Source organism: Macaca mulatta, chromosome 16 (assembly GCF_049350105.2).
Source record: "Macaca mulatta isolate MMU2019108-1 chromosome 16, T2T-MMU8v2.0, whole genome shotgun sequence".
In the NCBI taxonomy this organism is placed as follows: domain Eukaryota; kingdom Metazoa; phylum Chordata; class Mammalia; order Primates; family Cercopithecidae; genus Macaca; species Macaca mulatta.
This window is the reverse complement of record NC_133421.1, coordinates 66656615-66679829: the sequence shown is the minus strand read 5'-3', so window position 1 is coordinate 66679829 and position 23215 is coordinate 66656615. Positions and strand designations below refer to the sequence as shown.

Here is a 23215-nt window from a genome sequence, read left to right as displayed (position 1 = left end):
TTCAAGCCCTTCTCTTCATGAGAGGGGAAGCTAAGGCCCATGATGGTGAAGGGCCTGGCAAAACTTGCACAGATAGTGTGTGACAGAACAGAGCTGGCTCAAATCCATCTTTGTGAGCTGTCTGTGTTCATAGACAAGTTAGGATGAATAAGGTAAGTGCTAAATTTCATATTTCATGTTCTGCATATCTGGGCTCAGATGCTTGTCATTTTCCAATGATAACTCCATCAATGCCTCCTAGTGGTATAAATTTTAATACTTTTATGCCCAGGCCCCTCTTAGAGATTTGAGATTTTAGGAAGGAACTAGTAATAAAAGATAAAATAAATTATTTTCTGGCCAGGCGCAGTGGCTCACATCTCTAATCCCAGCACTTCAGGATATTGAGGCAGGTGGATCACCTGAGGTCAGGAGTTCAAGACCAACCTGGCCAACATGGCAAAATCCCATCTCTACTAAAAATATAAAAATTAGCCAGGAGTGGTGGTGGGTGCCTGTAATCCTAGCTACTTGGGAGACTGAGGCAGGAGAATCACTTGAACCTGGGAGGCGGAGGTTGCAGTGAGCTGACATTACACCACTGCACTCCAGCCTAGGCAACAGAGTGAGACTCTGTCTCAAATAAATAAATAAATAAATAGGCCAGGCACAGTGGCTTACACCTGTAATCCCTCAGGAGGCTCAGGCAGGAGAATCTCTTGAACCCGGGAGGTGGAGGTTACAGTGAGCTGAGATTGCACGACTGCGCTCCAGCTCAAAAAATAAGTAAACAAATAATAACAAATTATTTATTTATTTATTTATTTTCAGCATCCACCCAACGTGGTGAAGAATTCCTCTTTTCTTAATGTCACTGAACTGTAAACTTAAGATAAAAAATTGTAAATTTCATGCTATGTATATTTCACCACAATTAAAAATATTCCTTGTTCTTATTGTAGAGGTCTCCGTGTCTCCAGTATTTCCTGCCCCTTCTCCATCTCACCTATATACATTCACTTTGGTAATTAACACCTTTCTTAATTTATTGGCAGGATAACGTCATTAGCAGAATCTCAACTTCAGACCCGTCAACAAATTAAGAAACTGGAGGAGTTGCAGCAAAAAGTGTCCTACAAAGGGGACCCCATTGTACAGCACCGGCCGATGCTGGAGGAGAGAATCGTGGAGCTGTTCAGAAACTTAATGAAAAGGTAACTTAGCATCCTTGTCCCTTTCCCTCATCTAAAAAACACCTAAAGACTCATGTGGTAGAGTGAGAGGCGGGCTGACTTCCAGTCGCGGCCGTGGCGTGTGAGCCCGTCTTCTCTTTCCTCAGTGCCTTTGTGGTGGAGCGGCAGCCCTGCATGCCCATGCATCCCGACCGGCCCCTTGTCATCAAGACCGGCGTCCAGTTCACTACCAAAGTCAGGTAGGCCACGCCACTCCTGTTTCCAGTAGAGATTTTACTGAGGGACACCATTAGGGTAGAGTTGGTGGCCAGGGTCATTCTTTCCAGGTGTGGTGTCACAGGCAGTACACTGTTGTGCGTATGAAATTTGTTTCCATACTAGCTGCTTGCTCTCTGATTCTGATGTCAAAAGCAAAAGAGCAGTCATCTTTTCGAAGGTACCTGGGCATATTCCTATGATTGCAGACCTGGAGTCTCAGACCACAGCTTCTCCTTCTGCCCAAGGGACAAAATAATGTCATCTATTTTCTGTTCTTTGAGGCTATGCTTCCCTGTGGATTTTAAGGGAAAGAGTAAGGCTTAGTGATGGGGAAGCTGAGAGGCCCCAGGGCAGGTGGGTGGTGGGCCTGTAGGGTGAGGTGTTACTTTCACACTCAAGTCAGAACAGGTGTGCTGGCGTTTTGACCTTCTGCAGCGAAATTTCCCTCTTCAGAAACTTAGTATGGTGTTGGGTTTCAGGATTAATAGAACAAAATGCCAGCATGTGTTCCTGTAATATTTTTCTTTTTTTTTTTTTTTGAGACGGAGTCTCGCTCTGTCGCCCAGGCTGGAGTGCAGTGGCGCTATCTCGGCTCACTGCAAGCTCCGCCTCCCGGGTTTACGCCATTCTCCTGCCTCAGCCTCCCGAGTAGCTGGGACTACAGGCGCCCGCCACCTCGCCCAGCTAATTTTTTTGTATTTTTAGTAGAGACGGGGTTTCATTGTGTTAGCCAGGATGGTCTCGATCTCCTGACCTCGTGATCCGCCCGTCTCGGCCTCCCAAAGTGCTGGGATTACAGGCTTGAGCCACCGCGCCCGGCCAAATATTTTTCATTATATGGCTTTGATTGTCCTTTTGCGAATTTCTCACAGCTTTAAGTTGTTAGTTCTCAGGCGTTTTCTCAGTACCTTTGGCTTGAAGGGGCGATATTCATCCTTTGTTTTTGAGACAGGGTCTCACTCTCATCCAGGCTGGTGTGCAGTGGTGTGATCTCAGTTCACTGCAACCTCCACCTCCCAGGTTCAAGTGATTCTTGTGCCTCGGCCTCCTGAGTAGCTGGGACTAGAGGTGCTTGCCACTATACCCAGCTAATTTTTTTTTTTTTTTGAGACAGTCTCACTCTGTCGGCCAGGTTGGAGTGCAGTGGTGTGAACTGGACTCACTGCAACCTCCACCTCCCGAGTTCTAGTGCTTCTCCTGCCTCAGTCTCCCTGAGTAGCTGGACTGGCACACTCCACCATGCCCGGCTGATTTTTGTATTTTTAGTAGAGACGGGGTTTCTCCATATTGTCCGGGCTGGTCTCAAACTCCTGACCTCAGGTGATCCACCCGCCCCAGCCTCCAAAAGTACTGGGATTATAGGTGTGAGCCACCATGCTTGGCCTATTTTTATTTTTTTATTTTTTTCGAGATGGAGTCTTGCTCTATCACCGAGGCTAGAGTGTAGAGGCTCACTGCAACCTCCGCCTCCCAGGTTCAAGTGATTCTCCTGCCTCAGCCTCCCAAGTAGCTGGGATTACAGGTACCTGCCACCACGCCTGGCTGATTTTTATACTTTTAGTAGAGATGGGGTTTCACCATCTTGGCCAGGTGGGTCTTGAACTCCTGACCTTGTGATCCACCCGCCTTGGCCTCCCAAAGTGCTGGGATTACAGGTATGAACCACCGTGCCCGGCCCTATTTTAATTTTTTTAAAGAGAGAGATAGGGGCCGGGCGCGGTGGCTCTCGCTTATAATCCCAGCACTTTGGGAGGTTGAGGTGGGTGGATCACCTGAGGTCGGGAGTTCGAGACCAGCCTGGCCAACACGGAGAAACCCTGTCTCTACTAAAAATACAAAATTAGCTGGATGTGGTGGCACGCTCCTGTAATTCCAGCTACTTGGGAGGCTGAGGCAGGAGAATCACTTGAACCCAGGAGGCAGAGGTTGTGGTGAATGGAGATTGTGCCACTGCACTGCAGCCCGGGTAACAAGAGCGAAACTCCGTCTCAAAAAAAAAAAAAGGAATAAAAGAGAGATCGGGAGAGAGAGGATCTCGCTCTGTCACCCAGGCTAGAGTGCAGTGGCATGATCATAAGTCACTGTAGCCTTGAACTCCTGGGCACAAGTGATCCTCTTGCCTCAGCCTCCTGAGTAACTGCTACTACAGGTACATGATACCACACCCTGCTAATTTTTACATTTTTTATAGAGGTGGGCTCTCGCTTTGTTGCCCAGACTGTTATGGAACTCCTGGGCTCAAGTGAGCCTCCCAGCTTTGCCTCCCACAGTGCTGAGATTGTAGATGTGAGTCTATAATTACAGACAGCTTGGCCTATTTACCTATTAGAAATGAAGAATTAGGAATTTTACATTTCTTTAAGAAAAGTTATGGAAGAGTCTACTGACTTTTTTTTTCATTGGATTTTTTCTTTTTAAATAGGTTGCTGGTCAAATTCCCTGAGTTAAATTATCAACTTAAAATTAAAGTGTGCATTGACAAGTAAGTACTTCTATCTTAGCTCTTTTTTTCAAATGAGGAATGGAAAAATGAGTACTTTGACAGACATCATTTGAACTAGAGACTCTGTCTTTATTCAGAGATCTTCATTTTGTGTACAAAAGTTTTCAAAAGGCTTGGGGTGCATTGTCATTTGTGTGCCTGAACAAAGCCACAAAGCTGGGGGTACAGATGTGATTTATGGTTGCTATTGTGACTACCAGTCCCTCTTTTTCTTTATTTAGTTTTTTACTTGTACATGTCATTCATGCATGTTATATATAAGACTGAGATTATGTGTTAATTAATGACTAGGATACATTCTGCAAAATGTATCGTTAGGCAATTTTGTTGTGCAACCATTGTAGAGTATATAGTCCTTACACAAACCTGGGTGGCAGAGCCTACTGCCCACCTATGCTATGTAGCAGAGCCTGCTGGTCATAGGCTGCAAACCTGTACAGTATGTTACTGTGCTGAATACCATAGGCAATTGTAACACATCTCAATGAAGAAGGAATTTTTCAGCTCCATTATAATCTTATGGGACCACCTTCATATATGCAGTTTGTTGTTGACTGAAACGTTGTTATATATTCTTTCCATACATAGCATGTGGAAAGAATAGATCTCTTTTTTTTTAATTGTTCCGCACTTTACCATATATTGGAATACTCAAAATTTCATAATACCTTTCAGGATGTAAAATACACATACCCTTTGAAGACATTAGAAAGAGAAAATGTGGCCGGGCACGGTGGCTCACGCCTGTAATCCCAGCACTTTGGGAGGCTGAGGCGGGCAGATCACCTGAGGTCGAGAGTTCGAGACCAGCCTGACCAACATAGAGAAACCTTGTCTCTGGCCGGGCGCGGTGGCTCAAGCCTGTAATCCCAGCACTTTGGGAGGCCGAGACGGGCGGATCACGAGGTCAGGAGATCGAGACCATCCTGGCTAACACGGTGAAACCCCGTCTCTACTAAAAAATACAAAAAAAAAACTAGCCGGGCGAGGTGGCGGGCGCCTGTAGTCCCAGCTACTCGGGAGGCTGAGGCAGGAGAATGGCGTGAACCCGGGAGGCGGAGCTTGCAGTGAGCTGAGATCCGGCCACTGCACTCCAGCCTGGGCGACAGAGCGAGACTCCGTGTCAAAAAAAAAAAAAAAAAAAAAAAAAAAAAAAAAAAAAAAAGAGAAACCTTGTCTCTACTAAAAATACAAAATTAGCCGGGTGTGGTGGCGCATGCCTGTAATCCCAGCTACTCGGGAGGCTGAGGCAGGAGAATCGCTTGAACTCAGGAGGTGGAGGTTGCAGTGAGCCGAGATCACGCTATGCACTCCAGCCTGGGCAACAAGAGCAAAACTCTGTCTCAAAAAAAAAAAAAGAAAGAAAAGAGAAAATGCATACTTATTTTTAGTTGATATAATTATCTGGAAATTTCATGAGAATGCACTGGAAAATAATGAAATCAGGGAGTTGATGAAGGTGATAGGTTTAATAAGTACATATGCAATATGAAACATAGGTTCCCCCCCTTCCTATGGGGAGGCAACCAACTGTGCCTACTACACAAAGGTGTTACGTTTTTTAAAGAAATGCCCAGGAGCACAGAGGTTTTTTCATGAGAGTAAATAACAGGTGGTCAAAGTAGGCTTTTTGAAGAAACACGGAGCCTGTTTTACTAACAATGGTCTGTGTTCTTACAGAGACTCTGGGGATGTTGCAGCTCTCAGAGGGTAAGTTCAGCCTAGAGGCTTCCTTTTGTTCCATTTAACCTAACTTCATCCTCTGGCTACTCGGTCGCCTACATAGTTGATTGTTCTCCTGTGATTCAGATCCCGGAAATTTAACATTCTGGGCACAAACACCAAAGTGATGAACATGGAAGAGTCCAACAACGGCAGCCTCTCTGCAGAATTCAAACACTTGGTATGTGGGAGGAGCTCGCCTTCACAAAGGGCCTCTGGCTGAGGGAGTGGGCTGGGGAGAGCCTCACAGGACACCTGGCTTTTTCTTTTCTTACAGACCCTGAGGGAGCAGAGATGTGGGAATGGGGGCCGAGCCAATTGTGATGTAAGTTTTGTTGGGGATGAAAGACAACTGGGGTGTTTTCCTTGAGGGAGAAAGGGGTAAAGATCCTTCTTAATCCCCAGAATTAGAAACATCAACCTGTTCTTTCAGCTGTAGTTATTCCAGAAAGTCCGAGCAGGCCAGAGTGACATGAACAGAAGTTCCATGTGCCATGAAGCTCTCTGGCTTGGAACATTTCCATGAATGTCTGGGAGTTGGCTCCTCCTTAAGGAGAAGTGGAAAGTCCCTAGCTGAGTTGTTCTCCACACCCATGTGTTATAAAGTAGCTTTCCACCTTGCCTGGGGCTTTCCAAATTCCCCATCCAGCTCCTGCGGCTGACCCTGCTTGGCTCCGTTTTTAGTGCCCTGTTTTTCTCTCCCACTGAGGTGGGATAGGGGGGTGTAAAATCAACAGATCTGAGTTAAACTTTAAAATAAATGACCACCTTGTGTTAGCTTGCTTAGGAAAAGAGTAAATAAAATAAAACAAACAAAAACCCATCTTGTTTTTTATCCCCCTTATTTTCTGCTTTTCATTGATTCAGATTATTGGCTTCTTATTGTCAAGAATAAACTTTTAAAAAACAAACAAACAAAAAAAGGTAAATGTGACTGAAAGCTAGTTTTTAATCATTTTTAAAAATTGTGATGTCCTGTTCTTTTTCTCACATTTGTCCCCTGAACAATTCTTCCTCTTTAAAATGTAGCAGTTCTAACTGGGCATGCTGGCTCACACCTGTAATCCCAGCAGCACTTTGGGAGGCCGAGGCAGGCAGATCACTTGAGGTCAGGAGTTTGAGACCAGCCTGGCCAACATGGTTAAACCCCGGCTCAACTAAAGATACAAAAATTAGCTGGGTACGGTGGTGCGCACCTGTAGTCCCAGCTACCAGGGAGACTGAGGCACAAGAATGACTTGAACCCAGGAGGTGGAGGTTGCAGTGAGCCGAGATTTTGCCACTGCGCTCTAGCCTGGGCAACAGAGTGAAACTCTGTCTCTAAAATAAAATAAAATGAAATAAAATAAGATAGCAGTCCTTTTAAAAAATGTGGAATTTTACTTGACAGTAGAGTGAAGTAACCTGTATGCAATGATACAGGAAAATGTACATGACATGTTTAGAAAAAGCAAAATGTAAAATAATTTGAATAGTATATTAGTATATGTGTTTTAAAAATACACTAAACTCTCATGTGTATTCATATGTATATTAAGAAATTCTGGAGGAATATACACCCAGCAGTGCTATGTATTAGTGCTGCTGTTTGTGTCCATGGCTATTCTAGACTGTCTCTGTGATATTTGCATTTTAAACTGAATATATTACTTTTATAATTAGAAAAAGAGTATTAAAAATGAATTAGAATTCAATTTCTTTTTTCTTTGTTTTTTGAGTCGGAGTCTTAGTCTGTTGCCTAGGCTGGAGTACAGTGGTATGATCTCAGCTCACTGCAACCTCCGCCTCCTGGGTTCAAGCAGTTCTCCTGCCTTAGCTTCCCGAATAGCTGGGACTACAGGCACGCGCCACCATGCCCGGCTAATTTTTGCATTTTTAGTAGAGACAGGGTTTCACTATATTGGCCAGACTGGTCTTGAACTCCTGACCTCATGATCCACCCATCTCGGCCTCTGAAAGTGCTGGGATTACAGGCATGAGCCACTGTGCCCCGCCTAGAATTCAATTTCTGAGAATTCATTGACAGCTCTTCTTTAAAATAAGGTTGCTGTACTGATGTAAGACATTATTATAGTCAGTTTGGAAAACAATTTGGCGGTATAAAAATGAACATACCCTGTAAACCAACAGTGCCATTCCCAGGATTTAATAGCAGAGAAATATTTGCATATATGTCCCAGGAGACATGTATAAAGTGGAAATCAGCCTGATTCTAAGCTCTAAATGCAACCCAAATAAATACCCATCAACATTAGAATGAATACATAATTTGTGGTGTAGACACAATGGAATACTACGCAGCTGTGAAAAGGAATACATTGCAGATACACATAACCATGTGGCTTCATTTCACATCAAGTGAAAAGTGAATCACAAAAGAATTCATTGGAGTCCATATGTGTAAGGTTCACAGACGTCCCAAACTAAACAATACCTACATTGCTTAGATAAACAAATATGGTAAACCTGTTAAAAAAAAAAAAAAAAAAAAAAGGCTAGGAAATGATAAACCCAAAAGACAAATAGCAGTTATTTCTGAGGGAGGAGGGAGGGGGATGGGGTTGGGGAAGGGCACCCAGAGAATTTCAGGAGTGGTGGACTTTTCCTGAAATTGAATGGTGGGTTCACATTGTTTTGTTATTCTTTGTGCCTTACGTATTTTACAAATAACCGATTGGATCTATATAATATTATAATACAAAATGAGTAAGGGATTAGGTTGAGGATGATAGCATTGGAGTTTCTTGGTGTTGAAGAGATTAAGTGCCAAGCAAGTTGTGTCCCTGGCACTTTGTCTGTGACCACATGGTGACTTAACACTTCTTGGTGTGGTGAGGCTTGGCATGTCCCTTTTCTTGGCTGTGACTGTTAGTACTGAATGCCATTCTCTCTGAGGAAAAGCATCCTTCTCTATCTATCTATCTGTCTGTCTGTCTATCTATCTATCTATCTATCTATCTATCTATTTCTATCTATCTATCTATCTATCTATCTATCTATCTATCTATCTATCTATTTATTTATTTAGACAGAGTCTCGCTCTGTCACCCAGGCTGGAGTTCAGTGGCACGATCTCGGCTCACTGCAACCTCTGCCTCCTGGGTTCAAGCGATTCTCCTGCCTCAGCCTCCTGAGTAGCTGGGACTACAGGTGCCCGCCACCACGCCCAGCTAATCACCAAATTATTGGCCAGGATGGTCTCAAACTCCTGACCATTTGATCCGCCTACCTCGGCCTCCCAAAGTGCTGGGATTATAGGCATGAGCCACCATGCCCAGCCTTTTATTTTTATATATATATTTTTAAGACAGGGTCTCACTCTGTTGCCCCAGTTAGAGTGGAGTGGTACAATCATAGCTCACTGCAGCTTCCATTTCCTAGGCTCAAGCCATCCTCCCACCTGAGCCTCTCGAGTAACTGAGGCTATAGGTGTACACCACCACACCCAGCTAATTTTTGTATTTTTTGCAGAGATGGAGTTTTGCTGTGCTGCTTAGGCTGGTCTCGAACTCCTGGGCTCAAGCAATCCTCCTGCCTTGGCCTCCCAAAGTGCTGGGATTACAGGCATGAGCCACCACAGCTGGCCTAAGAGTGTCCTTCTTGTTACTGCAGGCTTCCCTGATTGTGACTGAGGAGCTGCACCTGATCACCTTTGAGACAGAGGTATATCACCAAGGCCTCAAGATTGACCTAGAGGTGAGTTCTGCAGCAGAATTGGTGAGAGGCTACATGCAGAGGTGACTCAGGACAAAATCTTCCACTGGTATTTTTATAAGAGAAGGTGGAATGATTACTGTTTGCTTAACACTGCATTTATTTTTGCTTACTTTTCTCAAAAAAAAAATCCTTGGCATCGCATCTGAGAATAAAGTCTTGCTTGAGTGCTTAGAAGATGTGTGTATACTCAGCTTTCAGCAAACTTGATATGAAAATCTCTATTTAGAAATTGATTGGCTGGGCGTGGTGGCTCACCCCTGTAATCCCAGCACTTTGGAAGGCCAAGGCAGGCGGATCACAAGGTTAGGAGTTTGAGACCATCCTGGCCAACATGACGAAAACCCATCTCTACTAAAAATACAAAAATTAACTGGGCGTGGTGGCATGTGCCTATAACCCAGCTACTCGGGAGGCTGAGGCAGGAGCATCACTTGAACCCGGGAGGCTGAGGTTGCAGTGAGCCGAGATTGTGCCATTGCACTCCAGCCTGGGCGACAGAGTAAGACTCCGTCTCAAAAAATAGAAAAAAAAAAAAAAAAAGAAATTGATTAGAGCTGATTTTATAAAGTTTGGGCATAAGAGTCTTAGCAGCCATTGTGTTTAGTGTACAGAAAATTGTGGCGATGACATTCTCTTTTCCCAACTTTCTTGATTTTTAAGTTAAGATAGACCTAGAAAAGCGGGAATCCTGGTCTTTGATTCCTGAGACCTCCCTGTTTCACGTGAAGATACAGCTTCAAGCCTTGGAAAATGCCTCCAAGGTCTTAAAAATGGGGAATCTGTGGACTGTGAGTCAAGCTTTGAGCAAGTCAGGTTTTACAAGGGACCGGTATGTTCCAACAGCAGCCCAAGTTGTGTGGCCACGCTGGGCATTTTTTCCACTCTGAGTGCTGACTGAGCTGACTCACACTCCTCGCCTAGAGTTGGCAGCAGGTGTGATTTATGGCATGTCCTTTCATTCTGAGCCCCGTGAAATACAGGCAAAGAGATTTCCGAGTCTGTGAGAGCCCCTCTGCCTCCCCAGCTCAGTCCCCACTTCCTCCGCAGACCCACTCCTTGCCAGTTGTGGTGATCTCCAACATCTGTCAGATGCCAAATGCCTGGGCGTCCATCCTGTGGTACAACATGCTGACCAACAACCCCAAGGTTAGTACCCCCTCCTTTTAGTTGGTACCCCGGGATCTCTTGCGATGTATGGGTACCTAGTACAGACAATGAGCACCATCCCTCATCTAAACAAGCAAATGTGTTCTTTCCAATAGAACGTAAACTTTTTTACCAAGCCCCCAATCGGAACCTGGGATCAAGTGGCCGAGGTCCTGAGCTGGCAGTTCTCCTCCACCACCAAGCGAGGACTGAGCATCGAGCAGCTGACTACACTGGCGGAGAAACTCTTGGGTCTGCGTTTAACCCCTTCTCCCTCCCGCCTGCCCAGAAAAGGGATCCGGCCCACAGGGCTATTCATTTGGGTCATGTCTACTGAGCGTTAGGCCATGTTTCTTTCCTGAGCAAGGTGCTGTGCTGGTGCCAGGAAACAGGGGCTCCATCGAGTTGGGGAGTTGGGGTACAGAGACAGTTTGCAGTTTTCAGTCGAGGTGATCATTTTTGAGGTGGGAGGTGGATTTCTTTTCTCCTGGTTGCTGTCTCATTCACCCACTCCAACTAACCTTAGAAGATCTTTTAAATGTGTGTTGGAAGGTGGCACTAAAGGCTTGACATTCCCTGTCTATTTCTTTAATAAACTACAGGCTAGGTTTTTTTTGTTTTTTTTGTTTTTTTTTTTTTGAGAGACAAGTCTCGCTCTGTTGCCCAGGCTGGAGTGCAGTGGTGCGATCTCGGCCCACTGCGACCTCTGCCTCCCCTGGGTTCAAGCAATTCTCCTGCCTCAGCCTCCCAAGTAGCTGAGACTACAGGCGCCCACCACCACGCCAAGCTAATTTCTGTATTTTTAGTAGAGATGGGGTTTTACCATGTTGGCCAGGATGATCTCCATCTCTTCACCTCGTGATCCGCCCACCTCGGCCTCCCAAATTGCTGGGATTACAGGTGTGAGCCGCCATGCCCGGCCTAGGCTAGGTTTTTAAAAAATAATTAGTGGAGGCCAGGCGTGGTAGCTCACGCCTGTAATCCCAGCACTTTGGGAGGCCAAGGTGGGTGGATCATGAGGTCAGGAGATCAAGACCATCCTGGCTAACACAGTGAAACCCCGTCTCTACTAAAAATACAAAAAATTAGCCAGGCGTGGTGGCGAGTGCCTGTAGTCCCAGCTACTCAGGAGGCTGAGGCAGGAAAATGGCGAGAACCCAAGAAGTGGAGCTTGCAGTGAGCCGAGATTGCACCACTGCACTCCAGGGTGGGCGACAGAGCGAGATTCCGTCTCAAAAAAAAAAATAATAATTAGTGGAATATTTTATGTGCTACCTGGGCTAGAAGTAGCTTTGTCCTAATAAAGCTGTTGCCACCAAATACACCTGTCTGACACCTGATGTCAGCTTGTTAGTGCTGCTGCTGGTCCCCAGCCCGCCACCCGAGGCTGGGAAGAGCAGGGGGACTTGTTACATCACCCCCTATCCGTGCTGGGCTACCCAACAACAAAAGTGGGTCAAATGATGGGGTAGTGTTTGTCCTCGTGTGTGCACACACACAACGGTGGCCACGTTCAAAGATGTGAAAGCCAATGATTTTGTGGCCCATTGTGGGACCAATGTGTGTGTGTTCTGCTTTAAGAAATAACCTCTTGACCCCAAGCGGAAAATGTACTAGTTGATTCTTTTTCTTTTCCTTCAGGACCTGGCGTGAATTATTCAGGGTGTCAGATCACATGGGCTAAATTTTGCAAAGTAAGCAATCTTGTAAAATTCTCGTGGGAATGGGAATGCCTACCTGCACGGCTGTCGTGGAGGGCTCTGGCTTGAAGGCCCTGAACTCTTGGTCCAGCAGCCAGTAGGACCTGCCTGAGGGTAGATGGGCCTGAGGAGTTGGGTGGTGCACTGTGCCCCTAGGAAGGGAAAGGCTGGGATGGCAGCAGACTTGGCTTTCCCATTACTCTTTTCTGCAGGAAAACATGGCTGGCAAGGGCTTCTCCTTCTGGGTCTGGCTGGACAATATCATTGACCTTGTGAAAAAGTACATCCTGGCCCTTTGGAATGAAGGGTAGGTTGGACAGAGTGTGCACAGATGTAACCAAGTCCCCTGCTCTCAGCAAGCCAGTGGCAGGGGATGGATGCCCTGTTAGCAGTAACAACACTGTTCCTCCTCCTTGGCTCCAGGTACATCATGGGCTTTATCAGTAAGGAGCGGGAGCGGGCCATCTTGAGCACCAAGCCTCCAGGCACCTTTCTGCTAAGATTCAGTGAAAGCAGCAAAGAAGGCGGCGTCACTTTCACTTGGGTGGAGAAGGACATCAGTGGTAAGGGAGGCTCCCACCCACCCCACCTGCTGGCGGCTGCTGAGGCCTCATCACCGCTGCTAGTTCCAAGCACCTACTGCCCCCTTGTGGTGGAGATGGCACCGACTCCCTGCCTCACTCAGACTCGCAAAACACATTTGGGTGACTTCTAAATCCTTCTAGCTGAAGGATTGATTTGTCTTTGTTTTGCTTGCTCCAGTGACTATTTGTTGAGAAATTTGCAATTTAAGTTGTATTCTTCATCCCTTTTTCTACTTAGTCCTGTTAATATATCTTACACAAGTAGTTACATTCAAGTTTATTTTCTATGACCCAACTGGTAGCCTCTTCTAAATTAGAAGCCAGCCTGAACATTTCCACCGTGCCAGGCCACTCACTGAACAGTGTGTTCAGGGTCTCAACACTAGGGTGGCTTAAGTTTTTTCCCCTTCGAGAAAAGAAAAAATGGGCAGTTTTCTCTGAGATGACCTAGCTGTAGGTTCCATGATCTTTCCTTCCCATGTCCCGTGACAGGTAAGACCCAGATCCAGTCCGTGGAACCATACACCAAGCAGCAGTTGAACAACATGTCATTTGCTGAAATCATCATGGGCTATAAGATCATGGATGCTACCAATATTCTGGTGTCTCCGCTGGTCTATCTCTACCCTGACATTCCCAAGGAGGAGGCATTCGGAAAGTATTGTCGGCCAGAGAGCCAGGAGCATCCTGAAGCTGACCCAGGTAGTTGTTGATTTTCCATGTTCCTGGCATTTAATTTTTGGGAAAAGTTAGAAATTTGGGGATCCTTGGAGGATAGATAGGCAAATGCCTGAATAACCTGGGGGATCATTATTTCTCCTTATGGGAAAGAACTGTAGTGAGTGCTTTTGTTGGGGTGACCGATGGGATTTGAGAGGAGAATCAGAATCAGTTAGACTAGTGCAGTTCCTGCTCCACAGAGAGTGCATGAGTCTAAAGAGGGGATACAGCTTGGACAACAAAAAATACAAAAAAATTACCCGGTGTGGTGGCACGCATCTGTAGTCATAGCTGCTTGGGAGGCTGAGGTGGGAGGATCACCTGAGCCGAGGAGTTCAAGGCTGTAGTGAGCGGTGATCGTGCCACTGCACTCCAGCCTGGCTGATAGAGTGAGACACTGTGTCAAAAAATACAAATAAAGAGGGGATTAATACACATACGTCCCCCGAAACATGCCAAAAACACGAGAAGGGAAAGTGAGGGCAGTTAACGGATGCTCAGCTGGCACAGTGCTTCTTAGTCGATGCCAGAAGGTTTGAGGCCCAGATTTCAGCCCAGCCTATGGCTTTTTGCCTGTCACTGAACCATGTCAGTGTGCCAGGTGGTCTGAAGAAAGGGTTTCTGGAGGAAATTATTATTAGCCGCATGGGAGTATGGTTTACACCAGAGTAGAAGAGCTGGGAGCATCATGTTTGAAGGGGAAGACAGTGACTGGGTGGAGGGGCAAGGTATTGGTATTTAGAATGTGTATTTTTTAATGTGTAAGAGGTATTTTTTAATGTGTAAGAGGATATGTATTTATATGTTACATATAAATTATTTTAGCTGGGCACAGTGGCTCATGCCTGTAGTCCTAGCACTTTGGGAGGCCCAGGTGGGAGGATCACTTGAGCCTGGGAGTTTGAGACCAGCCTAGACAACATAGTGAGACCCTATCTAAACAAAAAAAAAATTTTTTTTTAATTAGCCAGGTGTGGTGGTTTGTGCCTGTAGTCCTAGCTACTTGGGAGGCCGAGGTGGGAGGATTGGTGCTTGAGCCTAGGAGGTTGAGGCTGCAGTGAGCCGTGATTACACCACTGCACTCCAGCCTGGGTGACAGAGCAAGACCTTGTCTCGCCAAAAAAAAAAAAAACCCAGAAATTAAAAACACTGTTTTACATTAAACCTGTAATCTCGGCCGGGCGCGGTGGCTCAAGCCTGTAATCCCAGCACTTTGGGAGGCCGAGACGGGTGGATCACGAGGTCAGGAGATTGAGACCATCCTGGATAACACGGTGAAACCCCGTCTCTACTAAGAAATACAAAAAACTAGCCGAGCGAGGTGGCGGGCGCCTGTAGTCCCAGCTACTCGGGAGGCTGAGGCTGGAGAATGGCGTGAACCCGGGAGGCGGAGCTTGCAGTGAGCTGAGATCCGGCCACTGCACTCTAGCCTGGGCTACAGAGCGAGACTCCGTCTCAAAAAAAAAAAAAAAAAAAACCTGTAATCTCAGCTGGGCATGGGGGTTCAAAACACCTGTAGTCCTAGCACTTTGGGAGTCTGAAGCAGGAGGATTGCTTGAGGCCAGGAGCTCAAGACCAGCCTGGCAACATAGCAAGACCCCACGACACACACACACACATACACACACACAGAAAGAAAAAAAAAACCGTAATCTCTGGAGCTGTCCTCAGTGTGGGGAGGCGGCCCTGAGTTCCCATTCAGCACTTGCTGTTTTGACTCTCTGGGTTCTCTGTGCAGGTCCTGATGGGGAGTCTCTGATTTGCCATTCTTTGTTTTATTTAACTTTCTATAATCATAAAGCCAATGATGGACTCTTTTTTTTTTTTTTTTGAGACAGAGTTTGACTCTGTCGCCCAGGCTAGAGTGCAGTGGCGCGATCTCTGCTCACTGCAAGCTCCGCCTCCTGGGTTCACGCCATTCTCCTGCCTCAGCCTCCCTAGTAGCTGGGACTACCGGCGCCCCCCACCGCACCCAGCTAATTTTTATATTTTTAGTAGAGAAGGGGTTTCGCCATGTTGGCCAGGCTGGTCTTGAACTCCTGACCTCAGGTGATCCACCTGCTTCAGCCTCCCAAAGTGCTGGGATTATAGGCATGAGCCACTGTGCCTGGCCTAATGATGGACTCTTATAATGTGATCCTTTAGGGTTGGTGCCTTGCCCCAGTTGCTGTTGAAAAAACTGTTTTTGTTCAAATGGCATACACACAGAAACCTGCAAACTTCCCCCCCACTTTTTCCTAGGAATTCCTTCCAAGGGATTTCTTGGGATGGGGCAGAATGGGGCTTGGAAGAGGGAGTTCCAGCTAATTGACTGTTGCCTTTCTCCTTTGCTGGGGTCCTGAGTCTTGTTCCCGCTGTAGGAGTTGCTCACTTCCTGTCTGCCGCCTATCTCTCTTTCCACGTGTGCTTCAGTTGGGAGATCTGTTTATCAGCCCCTGCCACACGGCTCTTTGTTCCTTTTGCAGAGGACATTGGGGTCCCACGGCTGGTCCTTTTGACTCATTTTGCTTTCACAGTCTCACCTCCCAGTCTGAGGCTGCATCCTCCATTACCATCGCCCTTCCTGTGGGCTGGGAGGCCAGGTCCTTTCCTGCCCAGCAATGTCAGCCTTTCCTCAGGGGCCAAGGCACTCATCAGGAGAAAGGAACTAATTACTTGAGTAATTTGCCTGCCTTGCTGAGAGGAGTATGCCCTGAGGGACTCCGTGTGAGTGTAGTGACGGATGTGGCGGTGTCCCTGTGTTATTATAAAATGGGTGCCTTCAGGAAGATGAGCATGTGACCATTTCCTCTCTATTTCCATCGTAAGAGTATTATGGTATGAGAGTCTCAAGGTTAGATTATCGTCCCAAGACTCTTCTCTCTTCCTTCTCTACTGGAAGCCCACACAGCATTTCCTTATGGCTTGAGGGAGAGTTTCAGAGCCTCTCACAAATTAGATAAAGTATGTTTACAGCCTTGTACACAGCCACACATGAAGCCATTTTTCTCCGCTTTTTTTTTTTTTGTTTTCTGAGACTGAGTCTCACTCTATCGCCCAGGCTGGAGTGCAGTGGCGTGATCTGGGTTCATCGCAACCTCTGCCTCCCGGGTTCAAGAGATTCTCATGCCTCAGCCTCCTGAGTAGCTGGGATTACAGACATGTGCCACCATGCCTGGCTGATTTTTGGATTTTTAGTAGAGGCAGGGCTTCACCTGTTGGCCAGGCTGGTCTCGAACTCCTGACCTCAAGTGACCTTCCCTCCTGGGCCTCCCAAAGTGCTGGGATTATAGGGGTTAGCCACGGTGCCCGGGCTTGTTTTTGTTTTTGTTTTGTTTTAACAGCCTCACTCTGTCTCCCAGGCTGGAGTGCAGTGGTGCTATCTCACCTTACTGTAGCCTCTGCCTCCCAGGTTCCAGTGATTCTCCTGCCTCAGCCTCCCAAGTAGCTGGGATTACAGACATGCCACCACGCCCAACTACTTTTTGTATTTTCATTAAAGACAGGGTTTCGCCATGTTGGCAAGGCTGATCTTGAACTCCTGGCCTCAGGTGATCCACCTGCTTCAGCCTCCCAAAGTGCAGGGATTACAGACGTTAGCCACTGTGCCCGGCCTCAGCTATCTTGATTGCTGGAAAATTAAATCCTTTTCTGTCTAGGGTGTCAGCTCCCTAAGGGCTGGGCCAAAACGGTTGCATTTATAAGACACTGGAGCCCAGCCTCAGTAGCTCCTTTGAATTCTGCACTGAATTGATCAGTTTCTTGGCCCAAAGTAAACTCAGATGGCGGCCCAAGAGCCACTCTGCAGTGCCCTCTTTCACATGGTCATCATGCTTTCTGATCCCTCAGGTTCTCTCTAAGCCTCATGTTTTATGACTGTGCTGTTCTCAGCCCACCCCACCCTGCCCCATGCCTTCTCAATGGTTTGTTCATCTGAATTCCCCAGATTTCATGTCAGTATCTCCAAGGTTCCTTGACCTCTTGGTGTAAGCATTCAGCATCTAAAATTCATTTTATTCCCATCATTGCATTTCTAACTGTAGAACAAGAATTGTAAATGACAAAGCTCATAGAAAATTGGAACCTTTTCTTCCCCCTCCCTCTTATTTTATACATAAAAGAGAACATGGGCTGGGCGTTGTGGCCAAGGCTGGGACATGATAGCTCATACCTGTAATCCTAGCACTTTGGTAGGCTGAGGTGGACGGATCACTTGAGGTCAGGAGTTTGAGACCAGCATGGCCAACATGGAGAAACCTCGTCTCTACTAAAAATACAATAATTAAGCCGGGCGTGGTGGCTCATGCCTGTAATCCCAGCACTTTGGGAGGGTGAGGCGGACAGATCACCTGAGGTCAGGAGTTCAAGACCAGCCTGGTCAACATGGTGAAACCTCGTCTTTACCAAAATTACAAAAAAAAAAAAAAAAAAAAATTAGCCAGGCATGGTGGCGGATGCCTGTAATCCCAGCTACTCAAAAGGCTGATGAAGGAGAATCACTTGAACCCTGGAGGCAGAGGTTGTAGAGAGCCGAGATGGCGCTACTGCACTCCAGCCTGGGTGACAGAGCAAGACTCCGTCTCAAAAAAAACCAAAAATTAGCCAGACATGGTGGTGCCACCTGTAGTCCCAGCTGCTTGGGAGCCTAAGGCAGGAGAATGGCTTTGACCCGGGAGCAGGAGGTTGCGGTGAGCTGAGATTGTGCCACTGCACTTGAGCCTGGGCAACAGAGTGAGACTCTGTCTCAAAACAACAACAACAACAACAACAAAAGAGAGACCATGCCTTGCTCCAGGTCTCTTAGCTATTGAAGATGTACCTGGACCCAGGTCTCCGGTCTAGTTGAAGCAATTGTACTGCCCTACAAAGTCATATTCTCTTTGGTGCTTCCTGATTGATGTATTTATCCAACTAGGAAGTTACTTATGCCCTCATCCAAAAATGTGGTAGAGGCCAGATTAGTGCTGGTGGGAATAGGAGATATAACCTTTGGCTTTGGAACCACAAGCATTAGCAGTCTCCATGTTCTTTAAAGACTCGGTGATGTTGGTACACCAGGCAAAGACTACGCAGGCTTGGTTCCTGCATTCAGAGAAGTTATCTAAGAGATATGACCAGGCTAGAATAGAATCCTTAGACTACATGGAGGCTGTTAAACTTTTACATAATCTAGGGAAAGAATGGACACAAGGTTGGCATTAGTCTAGGCTCAGGTGGGAAAAGGTTATGCTGAAAAGCCTCTGCAGCTCAGGACAGCTTTGTGCAAAGAACTGAGGTTCAAAGCTGCTAGTGCCTAGGACATCAAATAGTATAGATGAGGGCGGGCAACGCTGAGGGGCGGATGGAGCTTTCCAGACAATCTTGGCATGAGGATGGAGTGAGTTTCAAATCAGTCCAGCTGAGGCAGATGGCTTCCTCCGGCTCTGCTTACTGAATGCGAAGTCACAGTCAGTAAGAAAACTGGTTTTCTTCTTCCCAGGCGCCGCCCCATACCTGAAGACCAAGTTTATCTGTGTGACACCGTAAGTGGCTTCCTTTCCCAATTTTGCCTTCATTTCTAATATCCTCAGTTATCCCTGGGAGTAGGACACTGGGTGAGAGTTAATCTGCCGAGGGTCGGAAGCCCCTGGGCTATGTTTAGTACTCACAGTGACCTTGTGCGTTTAAAGAGCTTGAGCTTTTATTTTTCTGTTGGAGACCAGAGTTTGATGGCTTGTGTGTGTGTGTTTTGTTCTTTTTTTTTTTCCATTGTGTCTTGTCAACCCCCCGTTTCCCCTCCTGCTGCCCCCCATTTCCTACAGAACGACCTGCAGCAATACCATTGACCTGCCGATGTCCCCCCGCACTTTAGATTCATTGATGCAGTTTGGAAATAATGGTGAAGGTGCTGAACCCTCAGCAGGAGGGCAGTTTGGTGAGTATTTGGTTGACAGACTTTGTCCCTGTAAGGGAAGTTGGTCCCCTTTGTATGATGCTCTCACATGTACAACACACCGAGAGCTGGTCACTCAGAATGGTAGGAGGTTCTAGAGCATTGCTTTCCAAAAGAAATGGTATGAATGCCACGTGCGGGTATAAATCTAGCAGCCACACTGGAAATAGACGAAGTTAATTTTTACAGTGTATTTTATTTAACCCAGTAAATCCAGCATACTGTCAATTTAACATTTCAGGCCAGGCTTGGTGGCTCACGCCTGTAATCCCAGCACTTTGGGAGGCCGAGGCAGGCGGATCATGAGGTCAGGAGATCGAGACCACGGTGAAACCCCGTCTCTACTAAAAATACAAAAAATTAGCCAGGCGCGGTCGCGGGCGCCTGTAATGCCAGCTACTTGGGAGGCTGAGGCAGGAGAATGGCGTGAACCCTGGAGGCAGAGCTTGCAGTGAGCTGAGATCACGCCACTGTACTCCAACCTGGGTGACAGCGAGACTCCCTCTCAAAAAAAAAAAAAAAATTTAACATTTCAGAAAAAGTTGAGGCTGGGTGGGTGGCTCACGCTTGTAATCCCAGCACTTTGGGCGGCTGAGGCGGGTGGATGACTTGAGGTCAGGAGTTCAAGACTAGCCTGGCCAACATGGTGAAACCCCATATCTACTAAAAATACAAAAATTAGCTGGACGTGGTGGCACATGCCTGTAATCCCAGCTACTGGGGAGGCTGAGGTAGGAGGATTGCTTGAGCCTGGGAGGTGGAGGTTGCAGTGAGCTGAGATCGTGCCACCGCACTCCAGCCTGAGTGACAGAGTGAGATTCTGTTTCAAAACAACAAAACTAAACTAAAAGAAAAGAAAAAGTTGAGACCTTTTTTTTACTCTTTTTTTCATACTAAGTCTTTAAAATCCGGTGGGCTTTTGACAGCCACAGCACAGCCCAGTTTGGACAAACCAAATCTCCAATGCTTGGTGGCCACGTGTGTCTTGGGGCTCCTGAATTAAACAGTAGATCAAGGGCAGAAGATCTAAGGACAGCCTTAGATCTTCTGTAAACATGGAGATCTGGGAATTGGTTAAGGGAGGAAGGAGAAAGGGCCCTTCCAGAGGCAGGGTCCTCTAGGGAGGAGAGTAAATCTGGCTTTTCTGACCATCCCTGGGCCCTAAGGGACAGGAGATTGGATAGCAGTTGTAGCCTGGGTCCTATCCTCTGAAGGGCTGGGGGCGTGGCCTGCCAGTTGCAGAGGGTGGACAACTGAACTAGTTTTCCCTGTCTGTCCCTCCAGAGTCCCTCACCTTTGACATGGAGTTGACCTCGGAGTGTGCTACCTCCCCCATGTGAGGAGCTGAGAACGGAAGCTGCAAAAGATACGACTGAGGCGCCTACCTGTGTTCCGCCACCCCTCACACAGCCAAACCCCAGATCACCTGAAACTACTAACTTTGTGGTTCCAGATTTTTTTTAATCTCCTACTTCTGCTATCTTTGAGCAATCTGGGCACTTTTAAAAATAGAGAAATGAGTGAATGTGGGTGATCTGCTTTTATGTAAATGCAAATAAGGATGTGTTCTCTGAGACCCGTGATCGGGGGATGTGGCGGGGGGTGGCTAGAGGGAGAAAAAGGAAATGTCTTGTGTTGTTTTGTTCCCCTGCCCTCCTTTCTCAGCAGCTTTTTGTTATTGTTGTTGTTGTTCTTAGACAAGTGCCTCCTGGTGCCCGCGGCATCCTTCTGCCTGTTTCTGTAAGCAAATGCCACAGGCCACCTGTAGCTACATACTCCTGGCATTGCACTTTTTAACCTTGCTGACATCCAAATAGAAGATAGGACTATCTGAGCCCTAGGTTTCTTTTTAAATTAAGAAATAAGAACAATTAAAGGGCAAAAAACACTGTTTCAGCATAGCCTTTCTGTATTTAAGAAACTTCAGCAGCCGGCCGCAGGGACTCACGCCTGTAATCCCAGCACTTTGGGAGGCCGAGGTGGGTGGATCATGAGGTTAGGAGATCAAGACTGTCCTGGCTAACACGGTGAAACCCCGTCTCTACTAACAGTACAAAAAATTAGCCGGGCGTGGTGGCGGGTGCCTGTAGTTCCAGCTACTCGGGAGGCTGAGGCAGGAGAATGGCATGAACCCAAGAGGCGGAGGTTGCAGTGAGCCAAAATCACACCACTGCACTCCAACTCAGGCAACAGTGTGAGACTCCATCTCAAAAAAAAAAGAAAAGAAAAAGAAACTTCAGTTAACAGCCTCCTTGGTGCTTTAAGCATTCAGCTTCCTTCAGGTTGATAATTTATATAACCCCTGAAACAGGCTTCAGGTCAAACCCTTAAAAGACATCTGAAGCTGCAGCCTGGCCTTTGATGTTGAAATAGGAAGGTTTAAGGAGAATCTAAGCATTTTAGACTTTTTTTTATAAATAGACTTCTATTTTCCTTTGTAATGTATTGGTCTTTTAGTGGGTAAGGCTGGGCAGAGGGTGCTTACAACCTTGACTCCCTTTCTCCCTGGACTTGATCTGCTGTTTCAGAGGCTAGGTTGTTTCTGTGGGTGCCTTATCAGGGCTGGGATACTTCTGATTTGGGCTTCCTTCTTGCCCCACCCTCCCGACCCCAGTTCCCCTGACCCTGCTAGTGGCATGTCTCCTCCCATGTCTGAAGGTCCCTCGTCCTGTTTGTTTTAGGAATCCTGGTCTCAGGACCTCATGGAAGAAGAGGGGGAGAAAGTTACCAGTTGGATATGATGCAGACTATGGGGCCCCAGCGACGTGTCTGGTTGAGCTCAGGGAATATGGTTCTTAGCCCAGTTTCTTGGTGATTTCCAGCAGTCAGTTCAGGCAGGGCAAAGGCTTACTGATAAACTTGAGTCTGCCCTCGTATGAGGGTTATAGCTGGCCTCCCTCTGAGGCTGGTGACTCTTCCCTGCTGGGGCCCCACAGGTGAGACAGAACAGGTAGAGGGCCTCCCTGTCTGCCCGCCTTGGCCAGCTAGCTTGCCTCTCCTGTGCGTATGGGAACACCTAGCACGTGCTGGGTGGGCTGCCTCTGACCCAGAGGCATGGCCGAATTTGGCGACTCAAAACCACCTTGCCTCAGCTGATCAGAGTTTCTGTAGAATTCTGATTGTTAGATCAAATTAGCTGGTCTCTGAATTAAGTGGGAGAGGACCTTCTCTAAGATGAACCGGGTTCGCCCCAGTCCTCCTGCCTGGAGACAGTTGATGTGTCTTGCAGAGCTCTCGCTTCTCCAGCAACACTCTTCAGTACATAATAAGCTTAACTGATAAACAGAGAGAATATTTAGGAAGGTGAGTCTTGGGCTTACCATTGGGTTTAAATCATAGGGACCTCGGGAAAGGGTTCGGGCTTCTCTGGAGCAGATATTATGAAGTTCATGGCCTTAGGTAGCATGTGTATCTGGTCTTAACTCTGATTGTAGCAAAAGTTCTGAGAGGAGCTGAGCCTTGTTCTGGCCCCTTAAAGAACAGGGTCCTCAGGCCCTGCCCGCTTCCTGTCCACTGCCCTCCTGCCCGTCCCCAGCCCAGCTGAGGGAATCCCGTGGGTTGCTTACCTACCTATAAGGTGGTTTATAAGCTGCTGTCCTGGCCACTGCATTCAAATTCCAATGTGTACTTCATAGTGTAAAAATTTATATTATTGTGGGGTTGTCTTTTTTTTTTTTTTTTTTGGTATATTGCTGTATCTACTTTAACTTCCAGAAATAAACGTTATATAGGAACCGTCTGATAGCATGGCAGCTCTGTCTGGCTGGTGGAGGCTTCCTTTT

At 46.9% G+C, this 23215-nt stretch overlaps 1 protein-coding gene and 2 long non-coding RNA genes across 52 annotated transcripts in view; 2 read left to right on the top strand and 1 right to left on the bottom strand.

Annotated features, from left to right (window-relative positions):
• Nucleotides 1-23172, top strand: part of STAT3 (signal transducer and activator of transcription 3) — an 85726-nt gene extending 62554 nt beyond the window's left edge. For 9 of the 50 annotated variants that reach the window (XM_077971701.1, XM_028836497.2, XM_077971693.1 and 6 more), the window contains 16 exons: nucleotides 1035-1193; nucleotides 1319-1411; nucleotides 3853-3912; nucleotides 5614-5643; nucleotides 5743-5836; nucleotides 5933-5980; nucleotides 9268-9351; nucleotides 10420-10518; nucleotides 10635-10770; nucleotides 12160-12212; nucleotides 12431-12525; nucleotides 12642-12781; nucleotides 13295-13504; nucleotides 18981-19023; nucleotides 19303-19415; nucleotides 20718-23172. In XM_077971701.1, the coding sequence (XP_077827827.1) occupies nucleotides 1035-1193; nucleotides 1319-1411; nucleotides 3853-3912; nucleotides 5614-5643; nucleotides 5743-5836; nucleotides 5933-5980; nucleotides 9268-9351; nucleotides 10420-10518; nucleotides 10635-10770; nucleotides 12160-12212; nucleotides 12431-12525; nucleotides 12642-12781; nucleotides 13295-13504; nucleotides 18981-19023; nucleotides 19303-19415; nucleotides 20718-20773 (1513 nt within the window). In that variant the 3' untranslated portion in view covers nucleotides 20774-23172. Of the gene's footprint in view, nucleotides 1-1034; nucleotides 1194-1318; nucleotides 1412-3852; nucleotides 3913-5613; nucleotides 5644-5742; nucleotides 5837-5932; nucleotides 5981-9267; nucleotides 9352-10419; nucleotides 10519-10634; nucleotides 10771-12159; nucleotides 12213-12430; nucleotides 12526-12641; nucleotides 12868-13259; nucleotides 13508-18980; nucleotides 19024-19302; nucleotides 19446-20695 lie in introns of all 50 variants that reach the window. The other 41 variants (XM_028836495.2, XM_028836492.2, XM_028836494.2 and 38 more) reach the window with 17 other exon arrangements.
• LOC144335726 (uncharacterized) lies at nucleotides 3925-5419 on the bottom strand. Its single transcript, XR_013406849.1, has 2 exons — nucleotides 5106-5419; nucleotides 3925-4763 (listed from the first exon to the last, which is right to left on the bottom strand). It is a non-coding gene; the product is annotated as an uncharacterized LOC144335726 (long non-coding RNA).
• Nucleotides 15652-17940, top strand: LOC144335722 (uncharacterized). Its single transcript, XR_013406845.1, has 3 exons — nucleotides 15652-16573; nucleotides 16622-16698; nucleotides 17861-17940. It is a non-coding gene; the product is annotated as an uncharacterized LOC144335722 (long non-coding RNA).
• Nucleotides 23173-23215: the final 43 nt, after the last annotated feature.